Here is a 24,490-nt window from a genome sequence, read left to right as displayed (position 1 = left end):
CTAGTGCATCCCAGCAAGGTGTGCAATCCCAGTAAGGCATATAACGGAAGGCCGAGGCTTGGTTTGAATTTCAGCAAATTTTCAGCAAAACCTCCTTGGCATAAACTGATTGTGGTACATTGAGTGGTCATGTGTGGGTGCAGTAGATATGAACATGAATGTGTGATAATGTATTTTGATTCTATGCTAATAGACCACCCACATTTAAGTTGCATTTTATTCTTCACTCAACCCCACCACTTGAGATTGTGAAGTGAGGAGATAAAGCTAAAGAGCAAATTACTGAAGAAGAAAGAATAAAAGACATCTCACTGAAGAGAGACAGAGGAGGATGTTGCAAGTTTGATTAGACAAGCTCGGAGAAGGGCTTTGTTCAGCGTGAGGGCTGTTAATTACCGCTTCAACTAAGAGAGGCTCTGTCTCCAGATGAGTTGTACCCGTCCCAAACGCCATCAGCACCATTCTCTGTCACATGGCAGCCCCTTGATCAGGTCCGAGGGGCTTGTTTCACCCATCGCATCCTCATCCCCCCCAAAATTGGTGAAGAACACCCTCTAACCCTGTATTATTCATTTCATATTAATTTGTAAAGCCCAAAATCGCAAATTTGCCTCAGAGGGCTTTACAATCTGTATACATGCAACATCCTCTGTCCTGAAACCCTCACATCGGCACAGGAAAAACTCCCAAAATGAAAAACCCTTCAATGGTGAAAAAAGGAAAGAAACCTTAGGGAGAACGTGAGAGGAGGGATCCCTCTCCCGGGATGGACAGACTGCAATGGATGTCATGTGTATAGAATGAACAATGTAAAGAATGCACAAACATTCAATTCCTCCAACAGAAATGATACAAATAATTGCAAGTAGCAGGCCAACTGTACGGCAGGAGCACTGCAGGGGCAACCACCAACATCAGATAGAACCACCATCCACAGAAGCTTCTGTGGGGAAGGAGAGCTTTAGGAAAGACTTTAGGAAAGGGTAATGTTGCCTTGTGATAACAGTAATATGAATCATATTTAAAATAATGATGATGATGATGATGATGATGGCAGCAGCAGGTGTCAGGAAGCCCACGGCATGAGTCAAGACCAGGTTCCAGACGGAATTATGATCTACGGAGACCTGCTAGGTGAGAAAGCACAAAAAACTCCCGGAAAGAAGCTGAATTAGTGATGTGCATCAATAAAACGTGGATTATTGTAGAAGGAGATAGAGTGGGAGAGGGGATCGGTGTGTCCTAAGAAGTCTCCTGGCAGCCCAGGCCTATAGCAGCTTGACTAAGGGCTGGTCCAGGCTAACCTGAGCCAGCCCTAACTATAAGCGATATCAAAGAGGAAAGTTTTAACCTTTATCTTAAATGAGCTGACCGAAGCTGCCCTCCGGACTCAAAGTGGAAGCTGGTTCCACAAAAGAGGAGCTTGATAACTTAAGGCTCTGGCCCCTATCCTATTTTTAAAAACTCTAGGAACCACAAATAACCCAGCATCTATGGAGCGCAGATGCCTTGTAAGGCAATACGATGTTACAAGTTCTTTAAGATAAGACAGTGCCTCAAGTGCCAGCAAGTGACTTGTAGGTGAGGAGAAGTAACTTATATTCTATTCTTGATTTAACAGGGAGCCAGTGGAGAGAAGTTAATACAGGAGTGATATCCCTTTTCTTAGTTCTTGTTAATACATGTGCTGCAGCATTCTGAATCAACTAGAGGTTTAATAGATTTACACGAGCAGCCTGATAACAAAGAATTACAGTAATCCAGTCTAGAAGTTACAATTGCATGAACTAGTTTTTCTGCATCACTTTGAGACAGGAAGTTCCTGATTTCCGATATATTACCTAGATGAAAAATGGCAGTCCTTGAAGTCTTCTTTATATAAGAGTTGAATGACATATCCTGGTCGAAGATAACTCCAAGATTCTTGACGTTGTTGCTGAATTCCAGAGAAATTTTATCCATAAAATCTGTATCACGGGACAGCTGAGCTCTGGGCCTATCATGATAACTTCCGTTTTTTTCCGAATTTAGCATCAGGAAGTTGCAGGTCATCCAAGTTTGGATGTCTCCAAGACATTCTTGAAGTCTAACAAGCTGGTCGGTCTCTTCTGGATTGATCAACAGATACAGTTGAGTGTTGTCTGCACAACAATGGAAGTTTATGCAGTGTTTTCTGATAACGTCGCCCAAAGGAAGCATATAGAGGGTAAATAAAATTGGTCCAAGCACAGAACCATGTGGGACTCCATGACCAACATTGGTGGTCTTCGAGGATTCACCGTTTACAAGCATAAACTGGGATTGATCCAATAAATAGGATATAAACCAGCTGAGTGCAGTTCCTTTGATACCAATCAAATGTTCGTAGTAGTCTTGTGTAGTCTCTGCAGCAGAATAGAATCAATGATGATCAATGGTGTTAAATCCATCACTGAGGTCCAGCAAGACAAGTAAAGAGACCTTGGTCGGATGCGACTAGAAGATCATTCGTAATTTTCACCAGTGCTGGTGAAGGGAAGATTAGAGATAGGTCTATAGTTAGCCAATACCTCTGGAGCTAAAGTAGGTTTCTTAAGAAGAGGTTTAGTTACAGTTACCTTGAAGGACTGTGGTACATGTCCTGTCAGCAAAGACAGATTTATAATATCCAGTAAAGACGTAACATCCTTAAGCAGCTTAGTCGGAATCTGATCAAAGACACAAGTAGAAGAGTTCGATTTTGAAATTGTAGAAGTCAGTTGATCAAGGTTGATGGAAGAGAAGCCATTCAAGTAGGTATCAGAGCTCACTGCTGCATCCAAGGTTCCTACATCCGAGGACGGGTCGGCACTGGTTGGAGGCAGGAGACCATCAATTTTCTCTTTGATAGTCAGAATCTTCTCACTGAAGAAGTCCATGAAGTTGTTACTACTGAGGGCCATAGGAATACATGGCTCGACAGCGCTGTGACTCTCTGTCAGTCTGGCTACAGTGCTGAAGAGAAACCGGGTGTTGTTTTTTTTCTCTCTATTTTTTTTCTCTATTAATAATGAGTAATAAGATGCTCTTGCGTTACGTAGTGCCTTATATGTTTTACCGCTGTCTCGCCAAACTAGCCTAGATCCTTCTGATTCGGTGGAACGCGTTAACCGTTCAAGTTTCCGCACAGTTTTCTTTAAGTTCCGGGTTTGAGGGTTATACCAAGGAGCGAACTTCCTCCTTGTTGCCATTCCTCTTTCCAGAGGAGCAATAGAGTCCAACGTCACTCTCAAAGAGCCTGTGGCAGTATTAACAAGATGGTCAATTTGGGACAGACTGAAGTTTTCACAGTCTTCTGATAGATTGTCTTCTGATTGAGACAGGACACTGAACTTAGAGCAGAGGGAATGGCTTCTTTAAATGAGGCTACGGCGGTATCCGATAAACATTGACTTGACAAACCCTTGGCAGGAGGAGGAGATTCCGGTAGTAGAAATTCAAAGGTTATGGGACAATGGTCCGACAGGAGAGGATTCTGTGGAAAGATTGTTAAATGTTCTATCCCAATACCACACACAAGAACCAAGTCGAGGGTGTGGTTAAAACAATGATTTGGTTTATTTACACTTATTTACACACAGAAACCAATTGAATCCAGCAATGAGATGAATTAAGTACCAAGGCTGTGATTATCAACATCCATGTTAATGTTAAAATCACCCACTATAATTACCTTGTCCGTTTTAAAGACCAAACTTGTTAGGAACTGTGAAAATTCAGAATAAGGACCTGGCGCACCATCATCGTCTGTGGCAGGTTGAATTTCTTCAGCTGCCTCAGGAAGAACATCCTCTGCTGAGCCTTTTTTGTGATGGAGCTGATGTTCAGCTCCCACTTGAGGTCCTTGGTGATGATGGAGCCCAGGAAACGGAAGCAGTCCACAGTAGTGATGGGGGACTCACACAAGGTGAGGGGGGAAGGTGGGGCTGCGTTCTTCCTGAAGTCCACGATCATCTCCACTGTCTTCAGGGCGTTAAGCTCCAGGTTGTTCTTGCTGCACCACGTCACCAGGTGGTCAGACTCCCACCTGTAGGCGGACTCGTCCCCTCCAGAGATCAGTCCAATGAGGGTGGTGTCATCAGCAAACTTCTGGAGCTTGACGGACTGGTGACTGGAGGTGCAGTTGTTTGTGTACAGGGAGAAGGGCAGAGGGGAAAGAACGCAGCCTTGGGGGGAGCCGGTGCTGATGGACCGAGAGGCAGAGACGTTTCCCCAGCTTCACGTGCTGCTTCCTGTCGGACAGGAAGTCAGTGATCCACTTGCATGTGGAGTCGGGCACGTGCAGCTGAGAGAGTTTGTCCTGCAGCACGGGATGATGGTGTTGAAGGCAGAGCTGAAGTCCACAAACAGGATCCTGGCGTAGGTTCCTGGGGAGTCCAGATGCCGGAGGATGAAGTGGAGGGCCATGTTGACAGCATCGTCTACAGACCTGTTGGCTCTGTAGGCGAACTGCAGGGGGTCCAGGAGGGGGTCGGTGAGGGACTTTAGGTGGGACAGGACTAGCCGTTCAAATGACTTCATGACTACAGAGGTCAGTGCGACGGGCCTGTAGTCATTCAGTCCTGTGACCCTCGGCTTCTTGGGAACAGGGATGATGGTGGAGGCCTTGAAGCAGGCTGGGATGTGGCATGTCACCAAGGAGGTGTTGAAGATGGCGGTGAAAACAGGAGACAGCTGGTCAGCACAATGCTTTAATGTGTGGGGCAAGACTGAGTCCGGACCGGCTGCTTTCCCGGGGGTTTTGTCTTTTGAAGAGCCGATTGACGTCACTCTCCAAGACAGAGAGGGGCGGTGGGGGAGGGGAGAGTAATCCAAAGGTGTGAGCACCTGATGGGTCGGGGGAGGTGGTGGAGTTGAGGTGTTTAAAGACTTCTTGTGGTGTGTTTCCACCGAGCGGTACGGTACGGGTCGGGTCGGTACCCTTTTATTTGTGTCTCCACTGAGAAAAGTACCAAAGATCCGCACCGTACCGTACCACTTTTTGGGTACCCTTCCGTTGGGGTACCTGGCACAGTTGTTTGGTACTAAAGGGTGGAGCTAGACTCACTGCAGAGCGTTGATTGGTTGAAAAAGTGTCGTCATTTGCGCGTGCCGCAAGGGGAAAGACAACACACGAAGGAACACCGTCGCAACAATGTCGCCGCGCAGCATTTACTTTAACAGCCACATATCGAAACGCAAGAACAGGATCGGCTGTATGTCCTCCATTGTTGTTTGCGGTTAGCTTTCAGTTTTCGCGCGATCGAATGACGTCAATCTACTTTCCGTCCAATACCACGCTTATCAAGTAAGGGTACTGTTGGCGGTGGAAACGCTCGCCAAATCATGGTTAACAGACCCGACCCGTACCGACCCGTACCGTACTGCTCGGTGGAAACGCGCCATTAGATTCCCTCACCACAGGTTTGCAGAGCTTTAGTTTCTGCCTGTATGCAGGAATCAGAGTGTCCCAGCGCAGCACGAGGGAAGGCGTGATAAGCCCTGCTTGCTGTAGTGTAGCAATGATCCAGCGTGTTCTCCTCTCTGGTCGCGGATTTAATAAATTGTTTGAACTTTCATGGCTGAGGTTTCCTTTGTTAAAGTCACCGAGGACAATAACCAAAGAGTCCGGGTTGGTCCGCTCCACACGCCGTATCTGTTCGGCGAGTGTCCGCTGTGCCTCGTGCATGTTGCCCGCCGGCGGCATGTAAACACCGACAAGGACGAATGAAGCGAACTCACGGGGGGAGTAGAAGGGTTTGCAGTTGATGAAGAGAGATTCCAGAGCAGGAGAACAGTGTTGCAGGATCACTGTTACGTCGTTGCACCAGTTGTTGTTGAAGTAGAAACAAATACCTCCACCCTTCGTCTTGCCGGAGAGCTCTGTGTCGCGGTCCGCTCTGAGCAGCTGGAAGCCGGCCAGCTGGAGTGCGGAGTCCGGTATCGATCCGCAGAGCCACGTCTCCGTGAAGCACAAAACGGAGGATGAAGAAAAGTCTCTGTCCCTTCTCACCAGCAGCTGAAGTTCGTCCAGTGTGTTGCACAGTGAGCGCACGTTGGAGAGAAAGATGCCTGGCAGCGGTGTGTGAGAACATCGCTTGCGGAGTCGCACCAGCGAGCCGGCACGTTTTCCTCTCCTCCGGCATCTCACCGCGTGAGTAAAGGTGACCGCACCTTTGACTAGAATGTCCAGTAATTCCACAGATGAGAGAAGCAAAGTTGGAAATAACTCTGCTGGAGTTGTTCCAGGGATGTTCAAGAGCTCGTCTCTGGTGAAAGAGCTCCGGGATTCGCAACAGGAAACACAATTAACGACGAAAACAAAAAACTAAGAGCACCGAAACACCGAGGCAGCCATCTGCGGCGCCATCCTGTGGAGTTCATTTACACAAACAGCTTTAGATGACAGAGATCTAATATTCAAAAGCACCCCTTTAATTCGCCTTTTTTGTTGCACTGTTGGATTATTAAGTTATTTAATATAACTCCTCGTTGTTTATCTTTGATTTAAATAACTGTGTCCGTGGGGCAGAAACAGTTTCTATAAGGTTAATCATGCTATGGGTGAGTGACTGCTCGGATGGAAGCGCAGAGAAGTGTGTAAGACTGCAACTCTGCTTATGCACTCGCTGTCTACAGTACACAGCAAAATGGACAGACTCAAATGAACACTATTGGAGTTAATTTTAACACTTTTAAAGTGTCCCATGGGGTCCACTCTCCACAGTGTCAATGTAACACTTTTTAAAGTGTTGCCATTTTGACATTGTGAGAGTTAATTTTAACTCTAAGCTGGTGTTTATATTGTCCCAATATTGTCAGTGTTAAATCAACACTCAACGAAGTGTTAACAATTTAACTAGGAATAAGTGTCAAAATGAATCTGTTCAGTGTTGAATACAACGTCATTTAGCTGATGCTTTTATCAAAAGCAACTTATGTTGCATTTTAAACACATGGAGTTTACATTTTATCCGAGGGAACAGTTCAGGATTAGGTGTATAAGCTCAGGGACTTTGACATGGAACATGGGTAAACCAGGAATCAAACCAACAACCCTGTGGTTCCTGGCGCTCCCTCTCTAACCCTTGCACCATATTACATGGAGTTATGGCTGATACCAAGAAGTGTGACACTGTACAGTTACATTTCAGTCCTATCAAAGTGATAATTTAACTCTATTAAGTGTTGCAAATGAATCTGATCTTGACACTGTATGATGACTCCAGCTCTTTCGTACAATTGACTCTGTAAGAGTTGAATCAACTTTTTGCAGTGTGATTTCAACTCTGCACTTCAACACTTTTGCCGAACACCGGAAAATTAACTCTAAGGATTTTGCTGTGTAGCCACAATTAAATATTGCACACTCCTTAACTCTCATTATTTCTGTTTGAAACAGTGTACCATGTTTGTCACTATTCTATTGGTGCTACACGTTTGCTAGCCTCATTCTGTCACTCTAGACCTCAACATATAATAATTATATAATTCAATCCTGTTTGTTGAACTGGATATAAAATGTCCACTGGAATCAATCAGAGCTTTCTTTGCAGTTTTGGAAATTTCTTTTGACCTTTCTTTGAAATGAGAATGTCAGCTCTATCCAGGAAAAAAATTTTTTTCATTTTTTGACCGACGTTGCATTGTTGGAATACTTCCAATGCTTTGATGGCCATTAAATCCCGCCAATAGAAAAACAAGTTCAAAATCTGGTGGTTAATATGGGGTCTTTTGTGGAGGAGGGATATCCATGCATTAGGTCAACAGTACCAGTTTCTCATTGAATTGAATAAGAAAACGTTTCCAAACTTATGACTGGTACTGTGGGTCACATAGCTTCCAATCCTCTGCCATGCCGCGTCTTCACCAGTAGGTTTCAGACGCCGTCGCCTCACAGGCTGTTTGCTAATCAGGATATACGCCTTTTGTTTGTTTATAGTCATTCACAGTCATTCACATACATTCAGTCGTGTATTATTGGTATAAACTTTATACCAATAATACACGACTGAATGTACATGAATGACTGTGAATCTAAAACAGGAGTAGATCTCTAATTTCCTCTCACAGGGTATAATATTAGACCACTTGGAAAAAGTGCTTTGTTTTTAATTGCTATATAACCGTGACTTATAGGGAGATTTTAATTTATAAGGCAGTTTTTTGATGCAAGACGTGCCAGAGGCAAGGCTGTGCAACCATCAACCATATATTTATCTTCACATTTGATGTCAAAGGCAAATTTCTTCAAACTCCAAAAAATAAACTAAACGCCCCAGTAAACAAAATATGCTAAAGTAAACTGTTCGTTGGGCGACAATGAAATGTCACATTTCCTTGCCAGTGCCTTTTGAGAATGGATCAAAGGGAATATTATAGGTGTCAAACGGAAAAGGAACTATTCTCTCAAGGTCACAACGTAAGACCATGATATCTTTAATTGACAGAAGGACCCTTAGAGGAGAGGCGGTAAAGCAGCAGAGAAGATTGTTTAAATTCCTGCCCTATGGGAAATCTCCATCCATCTGGGGAGTTGCTGAGAGTGCAGCCAATTCACAAGTTCTCCCCGGCCCTTATTTTAGGGAAACATATGCCACCGCTCAGGCCTTTTGGAACTGTGCATGTGACATAATTTAGTGTTTTGCTAGACCAGATGAGGCATTATTAATAGTATATACAAGTTATACAAGAGCATTCATCACACTTTCCTAAATCTGCTCTATTTTAAGTCTCACATTATGTTTCCTTCAGGGATAGAACAATCCAACGTCACTTCAACCCAACATATCTTTAGATTGTCACCTTCCCATGCCCTGGCTGCTCTTAACTGAGGTATAATTGATAACGCCCAGACACACCCAGATGGTGCGGCGATAGTGCCACATGGCAAGTTTACAATTACATCTATTCAGTCGTTCATGTTTAATTCTATTCTGCTGCAACACACTGTGGCGGTGAGAGAAGTTTTTCTCCTACTGTGGCAGCCCTGGAGGGGTGCTGGGAATTGTGGAGTAGGCTTTATCAGTAATTTCGGTTCAAGCCCCCCCCATGTGCATCAAAGCCTGAGGAGCAGCTATGGTCCGAATTGTGAAACCACCCACACTTGATGTCACTCTCTATAACACAGAAACTGTGAGCATGCCATCTATATCAACCCCACATACACGTGCACACACACAAATACACACACACACACCTAGATATTGCCTCGCGGAAATATTGTGTGGCAAACAAATAAAATAAGAAATGGTAATAAAAGAATCAGCATACTGTGGATAACAACAGTTATTGGATATTCCTACACTTCCTTTGCACTTATGTCTGACTGCTTCCAGTCAAGCTCTTTCTGCAATTATCTATGATCTTTTCTAAATCTTGCGTCTACCGTTAGCGTTTGAGTAGGAACTCTGCATGTTGGCACGCTCTTTGTCTGCCTCCTGATGGAACACTTTCCACTCTGCTGAATTACCCACTCTATGATGATTCGATGCAGCAGAGCAAAAGCCAATGCTCCGTGAGCTCCCGTGTATTGAGATCATTTCAAATATATTCCTTAGACCTCCTCATGCTGCAGACCTAAGCAGCGACATCAAGACGGATCCAGACTACTGGATATCAGATTATTAAGAAAATGTAAACTGTCTGGATGATTTTTTGACTTTGACAATGTGCAGTCATTTTTACTTTGACGTTCACGTCTTGGTTTGTCAGAATTAAATAATCCAATATCAAGCTTGGCCGCAACTGTTTGAAAGTGCAATGCCGTAAACGTATTAAAATAGATGTTTGTCCTTATCTGTCCCACTCATTACCTGATCCGCCATAAAAACATAAAACACACGTGTAACACATGTTTAAATTTAGCAGTGATTTGTCAGTTTTTTGCCTTGTGTATCTGATATGTAAGGTACAACTCTTTCAGGCAGGCTGGATGCTTACTTTATTGAAGACAGTACTGAGACAGCCAATTAGCAACATAGCTTGTAATTAATTGTCTATGTTATGTCAATAAGTGTTAAAATGTTAAATTGCAGAAGTTCAATGACGGCTTGTACTGTTTTAAATCCACTGTAGATTTGCAGTATTTATCACAGGGTGGGTAAAAACTCACAACATTTATACCAAAAACACCAATATCAGAAATAGTACTAAGGAAAATTGCTGTACCTAGAGATGAAGATTTCAATTTAGATTACTGCAAAACTAGGTTGCAATGCTTGTTCAAACTTACAGAATCATTAATAAAGCAAGTTGTGTCACTTTTCCTTTGGGTCATTGATTGGTATGACCGGTCACACGTCTCCTTCTGACCTCAACCCTTCCTCTGGGGGCACATAAGTCGTCTCTGTGCAAGCAGGACTTCTTCTGACCTTTCGACCTTGTTGTGACAACTCAACCGCCTCAAGTTGCAAGAATGACTCATGCGTGTCGAGGTTGGCATGGCGATGACATGAGAAGTCATATCATAGGGTATATTGGAAAGCTTCTCCCATTTATTGACATACTCTGCACAGGAGATTAAGACTTGGCAGACGGGATGAACAATATGCCAATATTATTCTGCTCCAATCTGGGCTGAAAGGACCCTCCAACACAGATGCAATTGGCAAACAAATCTAAAATTGAGAAACTTGAATAAATCCAGTTTGTTTAAAAGATATATTTTCATGAATTGTCATAGAAATGAATTCCAAACATTGCTTCTCAACAGATAACACATAATTAAGTTGACAATAAAATGTAAAATAGTAACATTTGAAATTGTTGACATTTCACACTTCATTGTTTCTGGAATTTGTTTTATCAGATGAATTATGGAATACAGTACCTCATAACTAAAATTATCTATAGCTGCAGCCCTAGCTTTGACATGGATCTCATTAGGATGAGATGACAAATGAAATGATCACATTCTACACATTAAGAAGGACTATTCTATGGTGAGAAAACTAATTCTAATCATCCTTCTCGTGGAACTAGATCTTCAAACTATATGATGAACTCCTCATGTAATGTGTTTAAAAGTCTGATGCAACCTTCATCACAATGTCCCCCTCCTTTCTTGTCAGTAGGCAATGCACGGAGATCCTAAAAATAAAACAGCCCAAAGATAGTCAAGTGGTAAATTCCACATCTGGGGCCCAATGACAGAATCCCACCAGCACTTTCTTCTCCTGCTGCTTTACTGCCCATTCACACTGCCTACTAAAATATTATCAATTGAATAACTATTGTGTCTCTGCTTCTTCTTCTCTGAAACATGATTTTCAAAGCGAGTCACCCGTGAAAAACTTGCATACTTCCCTGACGCTGACCCTGATGCTCGTTACATGCATGCAACTTCCAACATCGGTTTACTTAGTCTTGCACAATAAATCTACCTGATTAGTTTTCTGATATGATTATTGTTTGGGTTATTAACATATACTGTACGTTGTAGTGTAACTGGTTTTGTTGCAAATTCTGCATTTGTCGAGAAGGTAAGTTACATAACAAACACAGGTTAAACCTTGATTTGGTTTATCCCAGGACACAGACAGTGGTCTTCAGGGGGAAATTACTAGTTTGATAACGTGGATGTTATCAAACTAGTAATTGGTCTCACACAGATGCTAAAAGATCCACCATGTCTGAGGAGCAAGACCAAATGTCTATTTGAAGTCTGTCCTGAACCAAAGCATTGGACAGAATAATGGGCCAAAGAATGGCCCTCAACAACCTTCTAAGATATCTCCCTTTAGGGAAAATGGATGAATTGACACAATACAATCAGATGGCTCCCAGAGACTACAACTTCTCGAGGCACAGGGCTGCTAAGACTTGATTCTACCTAAATTCCTGTTCAAGTGATGGCTAAAACTAAAGCTCCTTAGAAGCAGAGCCAAGCAAGTGAGAAATCTTTTCTAGCCGGATTATCTCTCTTGTAGCAGCCTGCTCAACAAATGCGTTTCAATCTGGTAAACCATGTAGCTTCAAATTCAATTAGGGCCATATAACAATTTTCATGTGTGGCAAGTGAGCTGTGAAAGGGCAGCAAACAGGCTCAGGCTGCAGCTGGGAGGGACGAGCTGGGCCTAATCTACTTCTGAGCAACAGAAGGAAGAGACTTGAAATGCTCTGTAATATTTAGCTTTTTTACAGCAAGCTACTTTGCGTGAGTCCATGGGAACGGCTGTGTCTCTTCACTCAGTGATCCATTTATCAAACTTTGAGAGACACAAACAGAACAGACACCAAATTAGTTCACTTTGATCACAAGGCCATTATCGTCAAATCTGCAAAATAACGAGAATTTGGTCTTTGCGGGATGTGTCCAGCAGTATGAATTCAGCTCCACTCTACATATAAGGCATGCAGCATATTTTTCATTTAGCATCCATGTGAAATAAAGCTGTGCAGAGAACAATGTGGTTAAAGCTATAAAGTAAGGGTAATGAACAATGAGTGGTCTTCTCATCTCGCTCTACTTCTCCCACTGTCCTTCTGTCCTGTAGCTTATATATACACTTCATTATTCCTTAGGCTACCCACTCCCTCTAGTGATGGACAAAGGCACTGCTTAGAATCAGCTGGCAGGCATCCAGGTGGCAAGCGTGGGACAACGGGCATGACGGGAAGCGTCCGGAAGAGCCTGGCTGCTGGTGGGATACAGTGATGGGCTGAAAGGAACAGCTGAGCCAGTTCGACGAGAACACACAAAAAGGTCACTTATGATTACTATGCTATGTTGCAGGAAAAGTGGAAAGAGGCACCAACAACAACAAAAATCGGAAACCCACAGGAACAGGCAGACGACAAACACAAATACACTTGATTAAACGGCTCTCTGTTGTTCATTTATATTCAAGTGGTGCAACCTGATAATTACCTGGGCTGGGTTTCTTCACAGCAGCATGTTACACCACCAGGCCCAGTTTTCCTGGGGCCCGACTCCCTCATCCATCGCTCCAGTCTGGATGATGTAGCGATGCCTTCACCTTGGCAAATCCTAATGATACAAAGTCTCAACTATCCTATTTGTATTCCTAGCACTTATGAACATGGTATTATATTTCAATGAAAATGTCTGTGCTCAGCAAAACCACCAATTCAGTTGCTTTAACAAACCCAAAAGTTATTATATCAGATTATGATTACATGTTTTTCTGTGCTAAATGTATGCATAACGAAAAGGGAGCTACATGCACAAAACAAACAGCAAGTCACAATTCAATTCACTGAACTCAACCAAATAAATAGATTGAAATTGCTACACAGCAACAAAGTATTGCTTATAAGTTTAAATTTCATAATGTCTTTACATTGCCATGTTTAAAATCAGATGGAATGAGATCTACCCCTTTCAAGATAACTGATACTGTCTGGGCAGACTGAAAAATCGGCCATTATTCATAATTCATGAATATTATATAACTGACTTACTTTTCCAGGTTACACCATAACGTATCGTTAAAGTTAGAGCCATGGTCAGCACAGACTACACATGCAGTGACATGATAAACTGTGTGCTTTGTCGGAGAGCCGTCATGTCGTTGGTTACCAAATGACTCAATCCCCACTGAGCAGGTTCTGGGGGGGGGGGCGGAATCCAGGTGTTTCCAGAATGAAGATGTGCTCATCGATGTTGGCATTTTACACATTTCATCTATTGTTTCCTTTCATGATTCTGAAAAGGTCATGCCTAGGCAAATGCTCCTGCTATTATATTGTGACAGCTCTGGGATAATGTGTCATAATTAAAAGGGCTTTGGCATATGGCTACCATCGCTAACGTGCTGTGTGAGTCAACGGGAACCATTTGTGCCACGTGGGAAATTGGGGGGATGCGTTAATGTTAGCAAACACTGGTAAACTGAGGTATCCAGTGAATATTATTCCAATTAATCCAATCTGTTAGCTTTAAATAAAGTTATTTCTAGTTGGAGTCATGTTTCTAGCATTTGGCTTTTTTATTTGTATTTGAAAAATGCTGTAGCTGGGTCCAATAGACCATCCAAACTGGTCCAATATAAATATATATAAAAAGGATTGTAGAGCCATGTCAAGTTGCCCTTCCATCATTGTCATCTAATTTATTGTTGATGTAAAAAATAATGATGAATGTAGCTTTAAACTGTTCCTAAATCACAAAAAAACACATCACCTGCCTTACTTTTAATGTAGCCTAAAGGCATGTGACACACCAGGAATGATATTGAGCACCATTGATTGTAAAGGCCGGCTATCAGTCTCTCAATGACAGGACTGGGGCAGTACTGTGGATATTTTCTCTGAGAATTATTAGGATATAGAAGGTTTAAGCTACTTCTCTGGGAGAAAAAAGAGCCAGTGTTGTCCCAGGATCAGAAAAACCTTTTATTGATCAACAAAATATGCAATGTGGGGGGATATTAAAAAAGCTTGATTACAACCATGAAAAGAAAATGTGCTAAATTGTTACATTAAAAAAATAACCAGGTCTCAATGTGCTGCTCTCAGCGCGACGAGCCAAACTGCAAACAAACACCAGGCTGTTGAGGCAGGCGAAAAGTGGCTAACAAGCTGCAGTACGTAAAAAGTGTCTGAGTAAGGGTATTTATTCAGCTTCACGCCTGTTATCGCTCATTACCGAACATTACTGCTTGTCTTCAGTACAACCTCAAACATGAATAAAATGTTGCAACAAACCAAGAGGGAAAATAAGCGAGGAGAGTCAAAGCTAGGCTGCTTGGGGGTGAATTTATTGCAGCAAACAAAAAAGACAATTTAGTTGTTGAGGTTTATATAAAGCTGATGATTACATAATGATTATAATGATTACATGTCTATTCATCTACTCAAAGTCGCTAGGCTGCATCCTTGTTGCCTGCAGCCTTCGCGGTAGACCTGGGCTGGGTCTTCCAACAACCGCATCGGGTCTGAATTGGGACGGTTTGGCTTTCGGTGGAACTTCCTGCTTGTGTCATCAGCTTTACCTCCGCTACTCCTGTTGCCTAGCGACCGGCTGAGCTTAACAATAAAAGCCTTAAAACCCCAAAAACTTTTAAAGTAGAGATAAAGAAGATAAACTTCTCATTTCATCTAATTTAGGAAGATACGCTTCTCCTTTGGAGCATGATACATTTCAGGCTGAGATTTACGGTTATTTTAAATTCTAATTAAATAAGTTAATGTATAATACTTTACTAATTTATAATTACTTTCAGCTAAAAGTAATATTGCGATCTTAAGGCGGAGGTGATTCCATCAATGTGGTCTATAAAAATGACAACAGAAAATACATTTATTAATGCAGGCAGATGAGCTGCCGTTAGCGCAGCGGCTACCGGTAATGTGAGCTGGCCTTGTATATTTGTTATAAATGTGTGTTGGTACATTGATGTTCATAAGAACAGTACATGGACTCAGGGGGGTTTCAGGTGAGGGGAAATCTGGGTCAGGGGCTGTATGGGGGGGCAGCATGACTGAGTTAACGTTAACGTAAAAGCAGGTTTTTCTTATGTGAATTTAAAAACATAACATCAGTTACCAACGTCACATAACTTAAGCCATTTGATAAACTAAAGTGTGATGTCATATATTATAACACGGGTAGATGAAATCCAGTGTTCTGATTGGTTGAGAGTGAGTCACGGGGGGTGCATTATTGAGCGATAAATTAAATCTGAATAAATTAAATCCTTGTTGGCCTGCACTGCATATTGGGATATGCTGGGCCTCAAAGGATAGATCTTTTTTTTGGTAGGGCTAGCCAATCAGTTTTGGTTAACATCCCAACAATATTCAGAATATGATAACTATTATAAATATCCAATACAAATATATAATATTTTATTTAAAAAAAAATAATAAAAATTGTTAGAAACTGCATGCAATTTGGCCTCCTTTCCAAAGGAGGCACCAAGTGGTGATGTACCTCTCACACCATAAATAGGGACCCTTTTGAAGGCCAACTTCCCGTTTGTTTCCATGGGTCTATTGGACTGATTCCAATATAAGTAGAGCTTTATTTTGTTTATTAGCCCCTTATGATGTACCTTAGTTTGTATATGATTTGTTTGTTAGGACTTAGAGACTGACTGCCATATTGTGACATCTCAAATTTTATAACCTCCTTTCTTTCCTTTTGTATAGACCATGGAATATGACGCAAGCAACTGAATCAATGGCATGGCTGAATAAAGAGCAAAGTTAACGAAACCTTGTTTAAAGTTGGTTTGTGGCTTCAGTCGAAGATTAAATCCACGACAACAATATAAATATATTTGTATAATATCTATTCGAACATGTATATGTATATATTGAGATTCACCTATGAACCTAGTTTGTCCCGATCAGTGTGTTGAGGTAACACCAACTCAAAAGCCCCACAAAACTTCACACAATTAACTATTTTGGATAAAATGTGTGTTTTCATCCACCTCCTGGTTGTGTGTCCACAACGCAGTCCTGTGTTAACATCTCTACCCCAGCTGGGTAGCGATGTTAACTTCAACACAGTCACGTCGGGTAAATATATTTATTGGGTAAATATTAATGCCCAACCAAAAAAAAAAGGAAACCGCTTTAATGCAAACAGCAGAAACAGTGATTTTCAGACAAATCTATCTACACTCTCGGTGAGGTATGTACAGTCGTCACAGACGTCTTTTCTAGCCTCAGCTGAAGAGACTATGTGAAGATGATGGTACTAAACACAGCGGAGAAGTATCTACATCTTTAGCTTGATAATACCAGAGTAATTGATTAATACAAAATGAACGGTTTCCAGTGTTGGGTTACTTAGATATAGTTTCTCTTGATTTTTACTTTTAAATTAGTTTTGAAAATGTTATCTTAATCTCTATAAGGGATTTGATCATAGACAACAAACTACCAGAAGATGTATTCATGCCGTTCAATACAATATTTTCTTATATGATACATTTCCGGGAAATGCACCCTGATTATAACTGCACAATACACCATCGCCACAAACTAGAGCCTCAATGCGAACCACACTACTGTCTCAACACAAGTATGCACGGGCAGCATTTAGCTTGAGTGTTTATTTTTTTAACATGGGGCCTCGGGAGAAGGAAATGCCACAGTGTGGCTGGGAGAGTGTCACCTCTGTTCACTGAGTAGCTGAAGGGATTGTTAGCGATACCTTTTGGTCCCTCCCCCATTTTATGCAGCATACTATTTTCCTCTGCATGGTAATGTGAGATTATTGTACTTTTGTTTCCAGGGGAAGCTATACCCTTACAGAAAACACATAAACAAGAGGATTACTAATAAATTGATATCATAATCTCCTTAGTGCAATCCCCATTCTAAGGAAGTAAATACCAACCCTACAGGCAAAGAAAATGACTTCTGACGATTTATTTAAGGCACACATTTCAAGCCGAGTTATCTGCCGTATAGTATGGAAAGTCACAAGTTCAGTTACATACAGCGGCTGCTGGAGTGTTCTGTTTAGCTATTAGGAGAAAATAGAAATCCTCAAATTCAAAAGCGTCAAAACGTCGCCGCCATCAATGCTCGCACAATCTTTTTGTAAAGGAGTAGGGGTGTTTAGGCACCTTATTACCATTAAATTCCAAACAGAAATGAAGCAGTAGTTCTGATTGTAAAGTTAATGCAGCGTGGACCTATTTTAGAGCCACTTTCAATCTCGCATAGATAAACCAGTAGATCACTTTAATTAGACAATGTGTTAATTGAGTGCAGGTCCCAAGAGTGTTATGTGTCAACATTAGTCTCCATCAGTGACAACCTCCTCCAGGCACGACACCATTCACTCCGATCTGATACTGAGAATGATTGGGGGGGTGTGAGAGTGTGCGCGCGCCTTCGGGCCTGTGCCGGTTTTTGCATGCGAACAAGTATGTTTTTGGTGCCTGTGATTTTGTGACCTAGTAAAAAGGTATCAACGCATGGGAGGCACCGTGTCAGCTGAAGGAGGACAGGGAGGAAGCGAGAGAGTGCAGTGCCAAAGAAGCACAGTGTGCGGCCCATCGCTTCTATGTGGTCTGACATTATTATTACAGGCTCATCGCCCTGGCCCGCTGGGCTCAGCTAGTTCATGTTTGGGAAATGGCAAAGGATAGCACTTGGCTTGAAATAGAAAAACAATAGGCGCTTTGCCTCACAGACGTTAAACTGGAATGAAACCAATCTTTCCTTAAATCAGCCCATGCGTTCGGCATCAATAGTAAAACAGGGAGAAGAAGACAAGCTGCATGGATAAGGTGGTGCCCTGCATTCTATGACTACCGAAGACAAAAAAAAGAAAGGCATTTAATAGAATAGAAATGAAACTAAATTGAATTTGACACTGGGGTGTACCAATGTAATTAACAGACACACTCTCTCTACCTCCCACTCCTAGATAATATCAGCACCCTTGCACTGGCGAACAGGATCAGTGGCCAAGCGTATGATTATACTCGGCTCTCTGAAGTCGTAGCGAGTTGGCTTCCATCAGCGCCTCTGCCACCGTGGCAATCATACAGGGAACATAACGAGGCCATTAGGTTGGGCGAACGCAGCCTTAAAGCCTCTTGTCCGACCGGCTGGGTGCCCACTATGCACGTGCTCTTAGCTTCAAAGCTTTTAGTAACGTGATGTGATCCGAGATCCACATCGTGCTGCCGCAGCAGGTGCGATGCATCATGATTGGATCCCTTCCTGAATGGCTTCCTTAATGTGGTGCCATTTCTGTGCTGACTGCTGAAGACAGTTTTAAAATGATGTGACACTTTTAAATGTATCCGGTGACCTTTTAATAAAAGTGACAAAATGCAATTTCAAATTGTGCTGAACGAGTTAACTTCCTTTTTCAAGGAACGAGCTGGATTTCTGTGTATGCAGTAATGAGTGTGTTTGATCATTGTATGTCCTGGTCTGATATTATATACGTACATATATGGTGATGTTTAGTAATTTTGCTGTATTTGTGGTTTAAAATGGTGTTGTTAGCTACTGCTTCTCACACAAAACGTTTGCGCAAACGTGACTTTTTATTCTGCAAGACTCAGATTAGCAGTACAGCGGTATCAGAAATAAAGTGACTTACCATAGATTACCTTACTCATCCTACACGTGGAATTTGAAAGCTTAGGCTTATTACAGTTTATTTAAGCCTAATAGTAACATATTTTCAAAGCACGCTGTATGAAGTTAGCAGGTGAAGAACAAAAAGAATCTGTATGAAATTGAGGGATAAAGAAGAAGCAGCCTGCTGCAAGGGTTTCATTATTGATGGTAAACTCCTTTTCATCTTTCTTTCTGCTCAAGAGTGAAGGGGTGGCAAGGGTAGCGAGAAAGAATAAAAGAAACAACTATATAATGTATTACCATTAGTAGGCTGGGAAGTGAGACGGTGTGATGGAAAGTGAGTGGGAACAACACTTGGCCCTACATCCTCATCATTTTAGCTCTGGCCGCAGACACCATAGATGAAATGTCGCACAGGGCTCTGTCCTTGTTGGCCAGTGTTGGCTCTTTCTATACTGAGAATGGTGCATCTACTAATGACCCTGACGTGCAAATAGTCGCCAGCGAGATTGTGAATGAATGGAATATGTGAAAAGGGCATTTGACCGATCCTCAGCTTTATATCACGTATGTTTTTATGATCAGAAACCGCTACTGAGAGTCTGCCTGTGCTCCTCGGGTCCTCAAAAGGTATTTCACACAGCTCTATTGATGATATATATGACCGACCTGTGCCTGCAATTCTCACGAATATAAAAGACCACTCAAATGGTACATTCATTTTTCTTACTCAGCCTCCAAAGAGAGTGCCACGTGCCGAGGTACGACACAATGTGTCTGAGAAGTGCATAAAGTCAAGTATTGTTTTGTGGACCTGTTTTGAAGTGATGAGTTAATGTTTTTTTAAGCTGCAGTCACAGATTCCTTTTGTGGAGAGTGTGTGTGTGGAGGGTGGGATGTCACTTTACTGTTGGGTTGCTTCAGTAAAATGATGTCCATCAATATAATACATGACGGTTATTGTCAACTTCTTAATTGTCGGTTAATGTCTAGGGTTGAAGCATTGAACCTGTGTAGGCCTGAGGCAGAGATATGAAGATGCATACAACGACAGGCCGACAGCTAGTTGGACAGGTACAAAGAGACAGTGAGAGTGCATTAGACTTGTCTACACGCCTCAGAGGACACCACCTCCCCCTAGGGAACCCACAGCGGTGTCAAGTCCTCCCTGAGGTAGTCACAGTACAAGACACAGCCGACCAATCTGACTGAAATAAGGCTGGCAGAAAGCTTTGAGAACCAAGATGTTGTGGTTGTATGAAATGTATTTTCAAAAGAATGAGTTCCTTTGACAGGCCTGATTATAAGACTTTTTCTCTAACCAACCCTCTTTCTGGAGCAAAACCTAGCCAAAGGTGGTTTTCAGTGATATTAAATAGAACCAGTGGTGTGACCAAATATTGGTTGTTTGGTCACCTTAAACAACATGTGTCATTGTGTTCGTCTTGCAGTTGTTTTGGCGACGTCAGTAACTGCAGTACAGAATAATGAAAGAACAGATGAATAGAGATTCAAGGTTAAGGTGACTGAACCGAGCTGGTCATCCATCCAACCAGCTAGTCATCCCGTTAGTCAGCCCCTCACTCTTACTTCAATCCGACTAGAGCTGCATTTAACTTAGAGGACTTCATGCTCAATCTCCCCATACTTCATTTATCATCAGGACAAGCACCAACGGCCAATGAAGATTAAGTAGCAGATCCCTTCACTTGAAGATGCTCTCGAGGCCGGTCCTGCCCTAGCTTCCCCACAGAAGAAGACAAGACTTTGAAATAAAAGCCTCAGTCTTCAAGATAATTATTAAAGATTTGTAGCTGAGGGGCCAGTGGCACAAAATAACCTCTTCACCCTCTCCAGCACACGCTCACACACACACACACAAGTGTCCTCGCACACCAACATGTTCCCCTCCCAGTGCCTCAGTCTGTACTGCAGGATAAAAAACAAGTTCATGCACCGTGTCATAATTTGCTCAGACAAGACTGAATATGAGGGATTTTTTTTCAGATGGAATAAAGCGAGAGGAGCAGCCACAACAACAAATTAAGCACGTGACACCACAAAGACGAGCCCATCGGCTCCTTTCCAGCTTGCATGATTCTGTAAATGACTGATTCATTTTGTCTCATTATTCTCTTCCCATTAGGGTCCCCTTGTGTAAAGGGCAAGAATTCCTTTCCATTTGTAAAATTGGCCGGAATGTGGACAGTGTCCTTTTAGAGAGGAAATGCAGCCAGCAGGTTGATGCTTTGAACTACACAAGTCTGCATGATGTCCTTCTGTCGATAAACGTGATGAATGCATACTCTTAAGAATGAAAAAGGATTGCTCAATGGAAAGCAATTATTTGTTACTTCTTTATGCCCCAATGAATAGTTTTGCATAAATTGGGAGGGATGAATCATGGATTTACTTATCTCAATTTACTACAAACTAAATCTAACCTTAATACCCGAAATGCCTCATTTTTATACAAATTAGGGAAAACAAGCGCATATACATAATGTGATTAAATGGCAAACGGCAGAGAGGCAAGTTCGTGCGCGATTTCTGCGCGAGTCAAAAGGTAGCGACCGGAATAGTTTCCAATCGATGCAAAGCGCTGACATGTAGGGAGCAGCGTGCGTCGGAGCGCATCTGTAGCTTCCAGTGCACCTGTTAACAACCACAACTCAGCGGAACACGACACAGCACAGAGTAGCCGCTCTGCGTCACGCAGTTTGTGTTCACCCACCTCCTCAAATCACTTTGTTCATTCGGAACATTCAGATTTGTTGAAAAAGAAAGAAAGAAGAAAACAACATGGTTACTCACGCTGCTGTTCTGTCCGGACCAGTAAACCACCGCGTGGTTGTGCGCAGAGTCCCCGGTCAGAGAGAAAGTGGTGCCGATGAGCTTGGTTTCATCCTGCCGGTTATTTCCTCCCGCTTTTCCCCGGTTCCATCCGAACTCGGACCTGGCCTTCTTGTGTCCGTCAAACAGTGAGCCCCAATCCTCCGGTGCTTCCGCGTCCATGTCAGTCCGCCCGGTCTCACTGAACTCAGGACGGCTTCTCTTCGCTCTCCGAAGTGCAGCATCTTCAATCTTCTCGGTGTCCCCTGCCCCATCACTGGCGCTGTGACGAAATTCACCGGACCCCGATTCATCTTTCTTGGTGCTAACTCCTTCTGAACTGACATGTTGGGGGAATCGGTGCACATGCTCGCCAGATTCGCCTGTCTCGTGTTGGGCGTCCACTTCAGGATCTTGGTCCCTGAACTCTATTCGGATCTGTTTCAGGGTGTGCGGCTCCTCTGTTGGGTCAGTGCTCCGACCGAGCTTTAATTCCCTCACATGAAGTTGAACTGGCGACGCACAAGATGCGCAAGTTATCTCCGCTTTGGCATTTTGGAGGGTTTGGGCGGCTATCACCACCCAGATACCCAGGGATAAGTGCAACCCTGGGCTGAAGCCAAGCCAAGTCTTCATCTCTGACAAAGATTTGTGAGAGTGAAAGACTGTTGGAGACCTCATCCAACCGCGCAACTCCTTTCTCTCAGATCGGTATAGAATAACTGACGCCCCGTTGGTCCGCCTGCTGCTTTGGAGGGGAGAAAGTGCTCTTCAGCAAAACTGTTCACGTCCAAGGATCTCTTTAGTCGGGAAAGCCACCACACAGGAGGGAGGAGCTGTATCGCAGCCAGCTGCCGAGTGTGCGCCTCAAAGCGAGAGAGAGAGAAAGAGAGAGAGAGAGAGAGAGCGTGCTGTCCATGAGGTTTAGAAATCGCCAACACAAAATATCTAATATATTGCCACATTTGACCAATATATATGTTTGGTGATTCATTTATTCTCACAGAAATAATTAATTTAATGTATTAAATGCAGTAAAAGTCATGTAATGTGCAGAGGGAAATGTTGGGGAAACCACCACTAAATATTTTAAATGAGTCAACCTCTTCACACAGTCGTTTCTTTCCAAAAGTGATCAGAATTTCCAAAATCCACAACAGTGTGTTATTCAATACAGAACACTGTCCATTTTTCGGAATTCTGCATTAAAATAAATTAAAATATATGAAGAACATTTTTTTAATGTAATAATAATCATTCCACAGCTGTTTGGAAATTACAGCTGAAAGCCTACACAGATGTTGTTTTTTTCTCTTTACCAAAAAGACAAAGGGTAGCGGTTTCAAAATGATTTAGTTTGAAATCAGGGCTGAAGAAGCGATATTGGTAGGAACAGGAGAAGGGGCAGGGTGATGGAGAATGTGGGGAGGCTGTGGTTTGTGTATTGGAGGTTTGACTGCCTTTTGGAATTGAGATTGAAGTTCATTTCAAATATGCGTGTGGGATATGCAGACTACATACATTTTGATACAAGTGTCTTTAGTATTGGCCGATGCTTGTTAGCAATTTTTTATTAATTATTTGATAACTCTAGATAGGCCTGGCACAGGTTTGCTTAGTAACTGCTTTATGCCGATATAGCCCACAACTCCTGGGGGATTTCCTATGCTGTACAGCTGCTCTTTCCAACTCTTCCTCTCTATCTGCTTAAATCCACTCCACATTAATGCGAATAACTAACTTTTCATCTTCACTAATAAGTATGCTAGTGCACACTCACTAATTTTGAAGTTTTCTGTAACTGGAGCATACTAATTGATTTGAAGGCCTTTAATTATGTAAGCAGATGTTTCCAAATCACTGTGTCTCTACCCAAGCGTCATTTATATGTGTTACTTCTGTCATTGGGGTGTGTTCCTTTAAGAGTCAGTCTGAGGAGATGAGTGAGTAAAAAGACAAGTGCTGGTCCACGTTGAGGATTGGGGGCTGTTTGTGAAGGGGGGTGGGAGCAGGGATTGTCAAGGTGGTGCACTACTCCTCAGGGAAACTAAGGTAGCACCTAGAGGCATAAAAGAGAGAGGGAAGAGACGAGGGGAGGAACGGAGGAATGGACGGGACGAGTTCAGCTATACGATGCTGCCGCTCTCTGTGAATCAAGGTCTGAGGAGTGTGCATAGGGTGGTGATATAATAGCAGGAAGCAACGTGTGTGGGTCTGTGTGTATTAGTGCATGATTTACAGGTAACAGAAGCACTATACTTAATTAAACTGAATATGATTAAATGCAATTATATTATTGTTATTAAATTGAAGTTTTAATTAAATGATAACTTAGAAGTTCACTTGTCCGTTTTTGAATTACCAAGCAAGCTGTGTTGTCAACTGTTGGTAAAATAGGAACGTGTGTCTGAGTAAAGGAGATTAAATAAGAGAAAAACTTGAAACACATAAGGAACATTTATTATGACAAATTCTTTTCTGTAATCCTAAATCTCAAAGACTTTAATGAGGTCTCAAAATGAAAAATTGTGTCCTCTGGACAACTAAGATTAAATCCAAAGAAATGTATCAACATGCTAAATTTAAGAAACAATGAATAATCTACACATACAAATGGACACAAGCACACACACAC

At 42.5% G+C, this 24,490-nt stretch overlaps 1 protein-coding gene across 2 annotated transcripts in view; it reads right to left on the bottom strand.

The window, feature by feature from the left end:
* The window catches only part of sorcs3a (sortilin related VPS10 domain containing receptor 3a), a 196,700-nt gene extending 173,967 nt beyond the window's left edge, over positions 1–22,733 (bottom strand). Inside the window, exon 1 of one of the 2 annotated variants that reach the window (XM_037472426.2) lies at positions 21,838–22,733. In XM_037472426.2, coding sequence (XP_037328323.1) covers positions 21,838–22,536 — 699 coding nt within the window. In that variant the 5' untranslated portion in view covers positions 22,537–22,733. The remainder of the gene's footprint in view (positions 1–21,837) is intronic. The other variant, XM_037472427.2, reaches the window with a different exon arrangement.
* Between the last annotated feature and the right edge of the window lie 1,757 nt (positions 22,734–24,490).

Source organism: Pungitius pungitius, chromosome 9, assembly GCF_949316345.1.
Source record: "Pungitius pungitius chromosome 9, fPunPun2.1, whole genome shotgun sequence".
Lineage (NCBI taxonomy): Eukaryota > Metazoa > Chordata > Actinopteri > Perciformes > Gasterosteidae > Pungitius > Pungitius pungitius.
The sequence above is the reverse complement of the archived record's forward strand: the minus strand, read 5'-3'. Positions and strand labels throughout refer to the sequence as shown.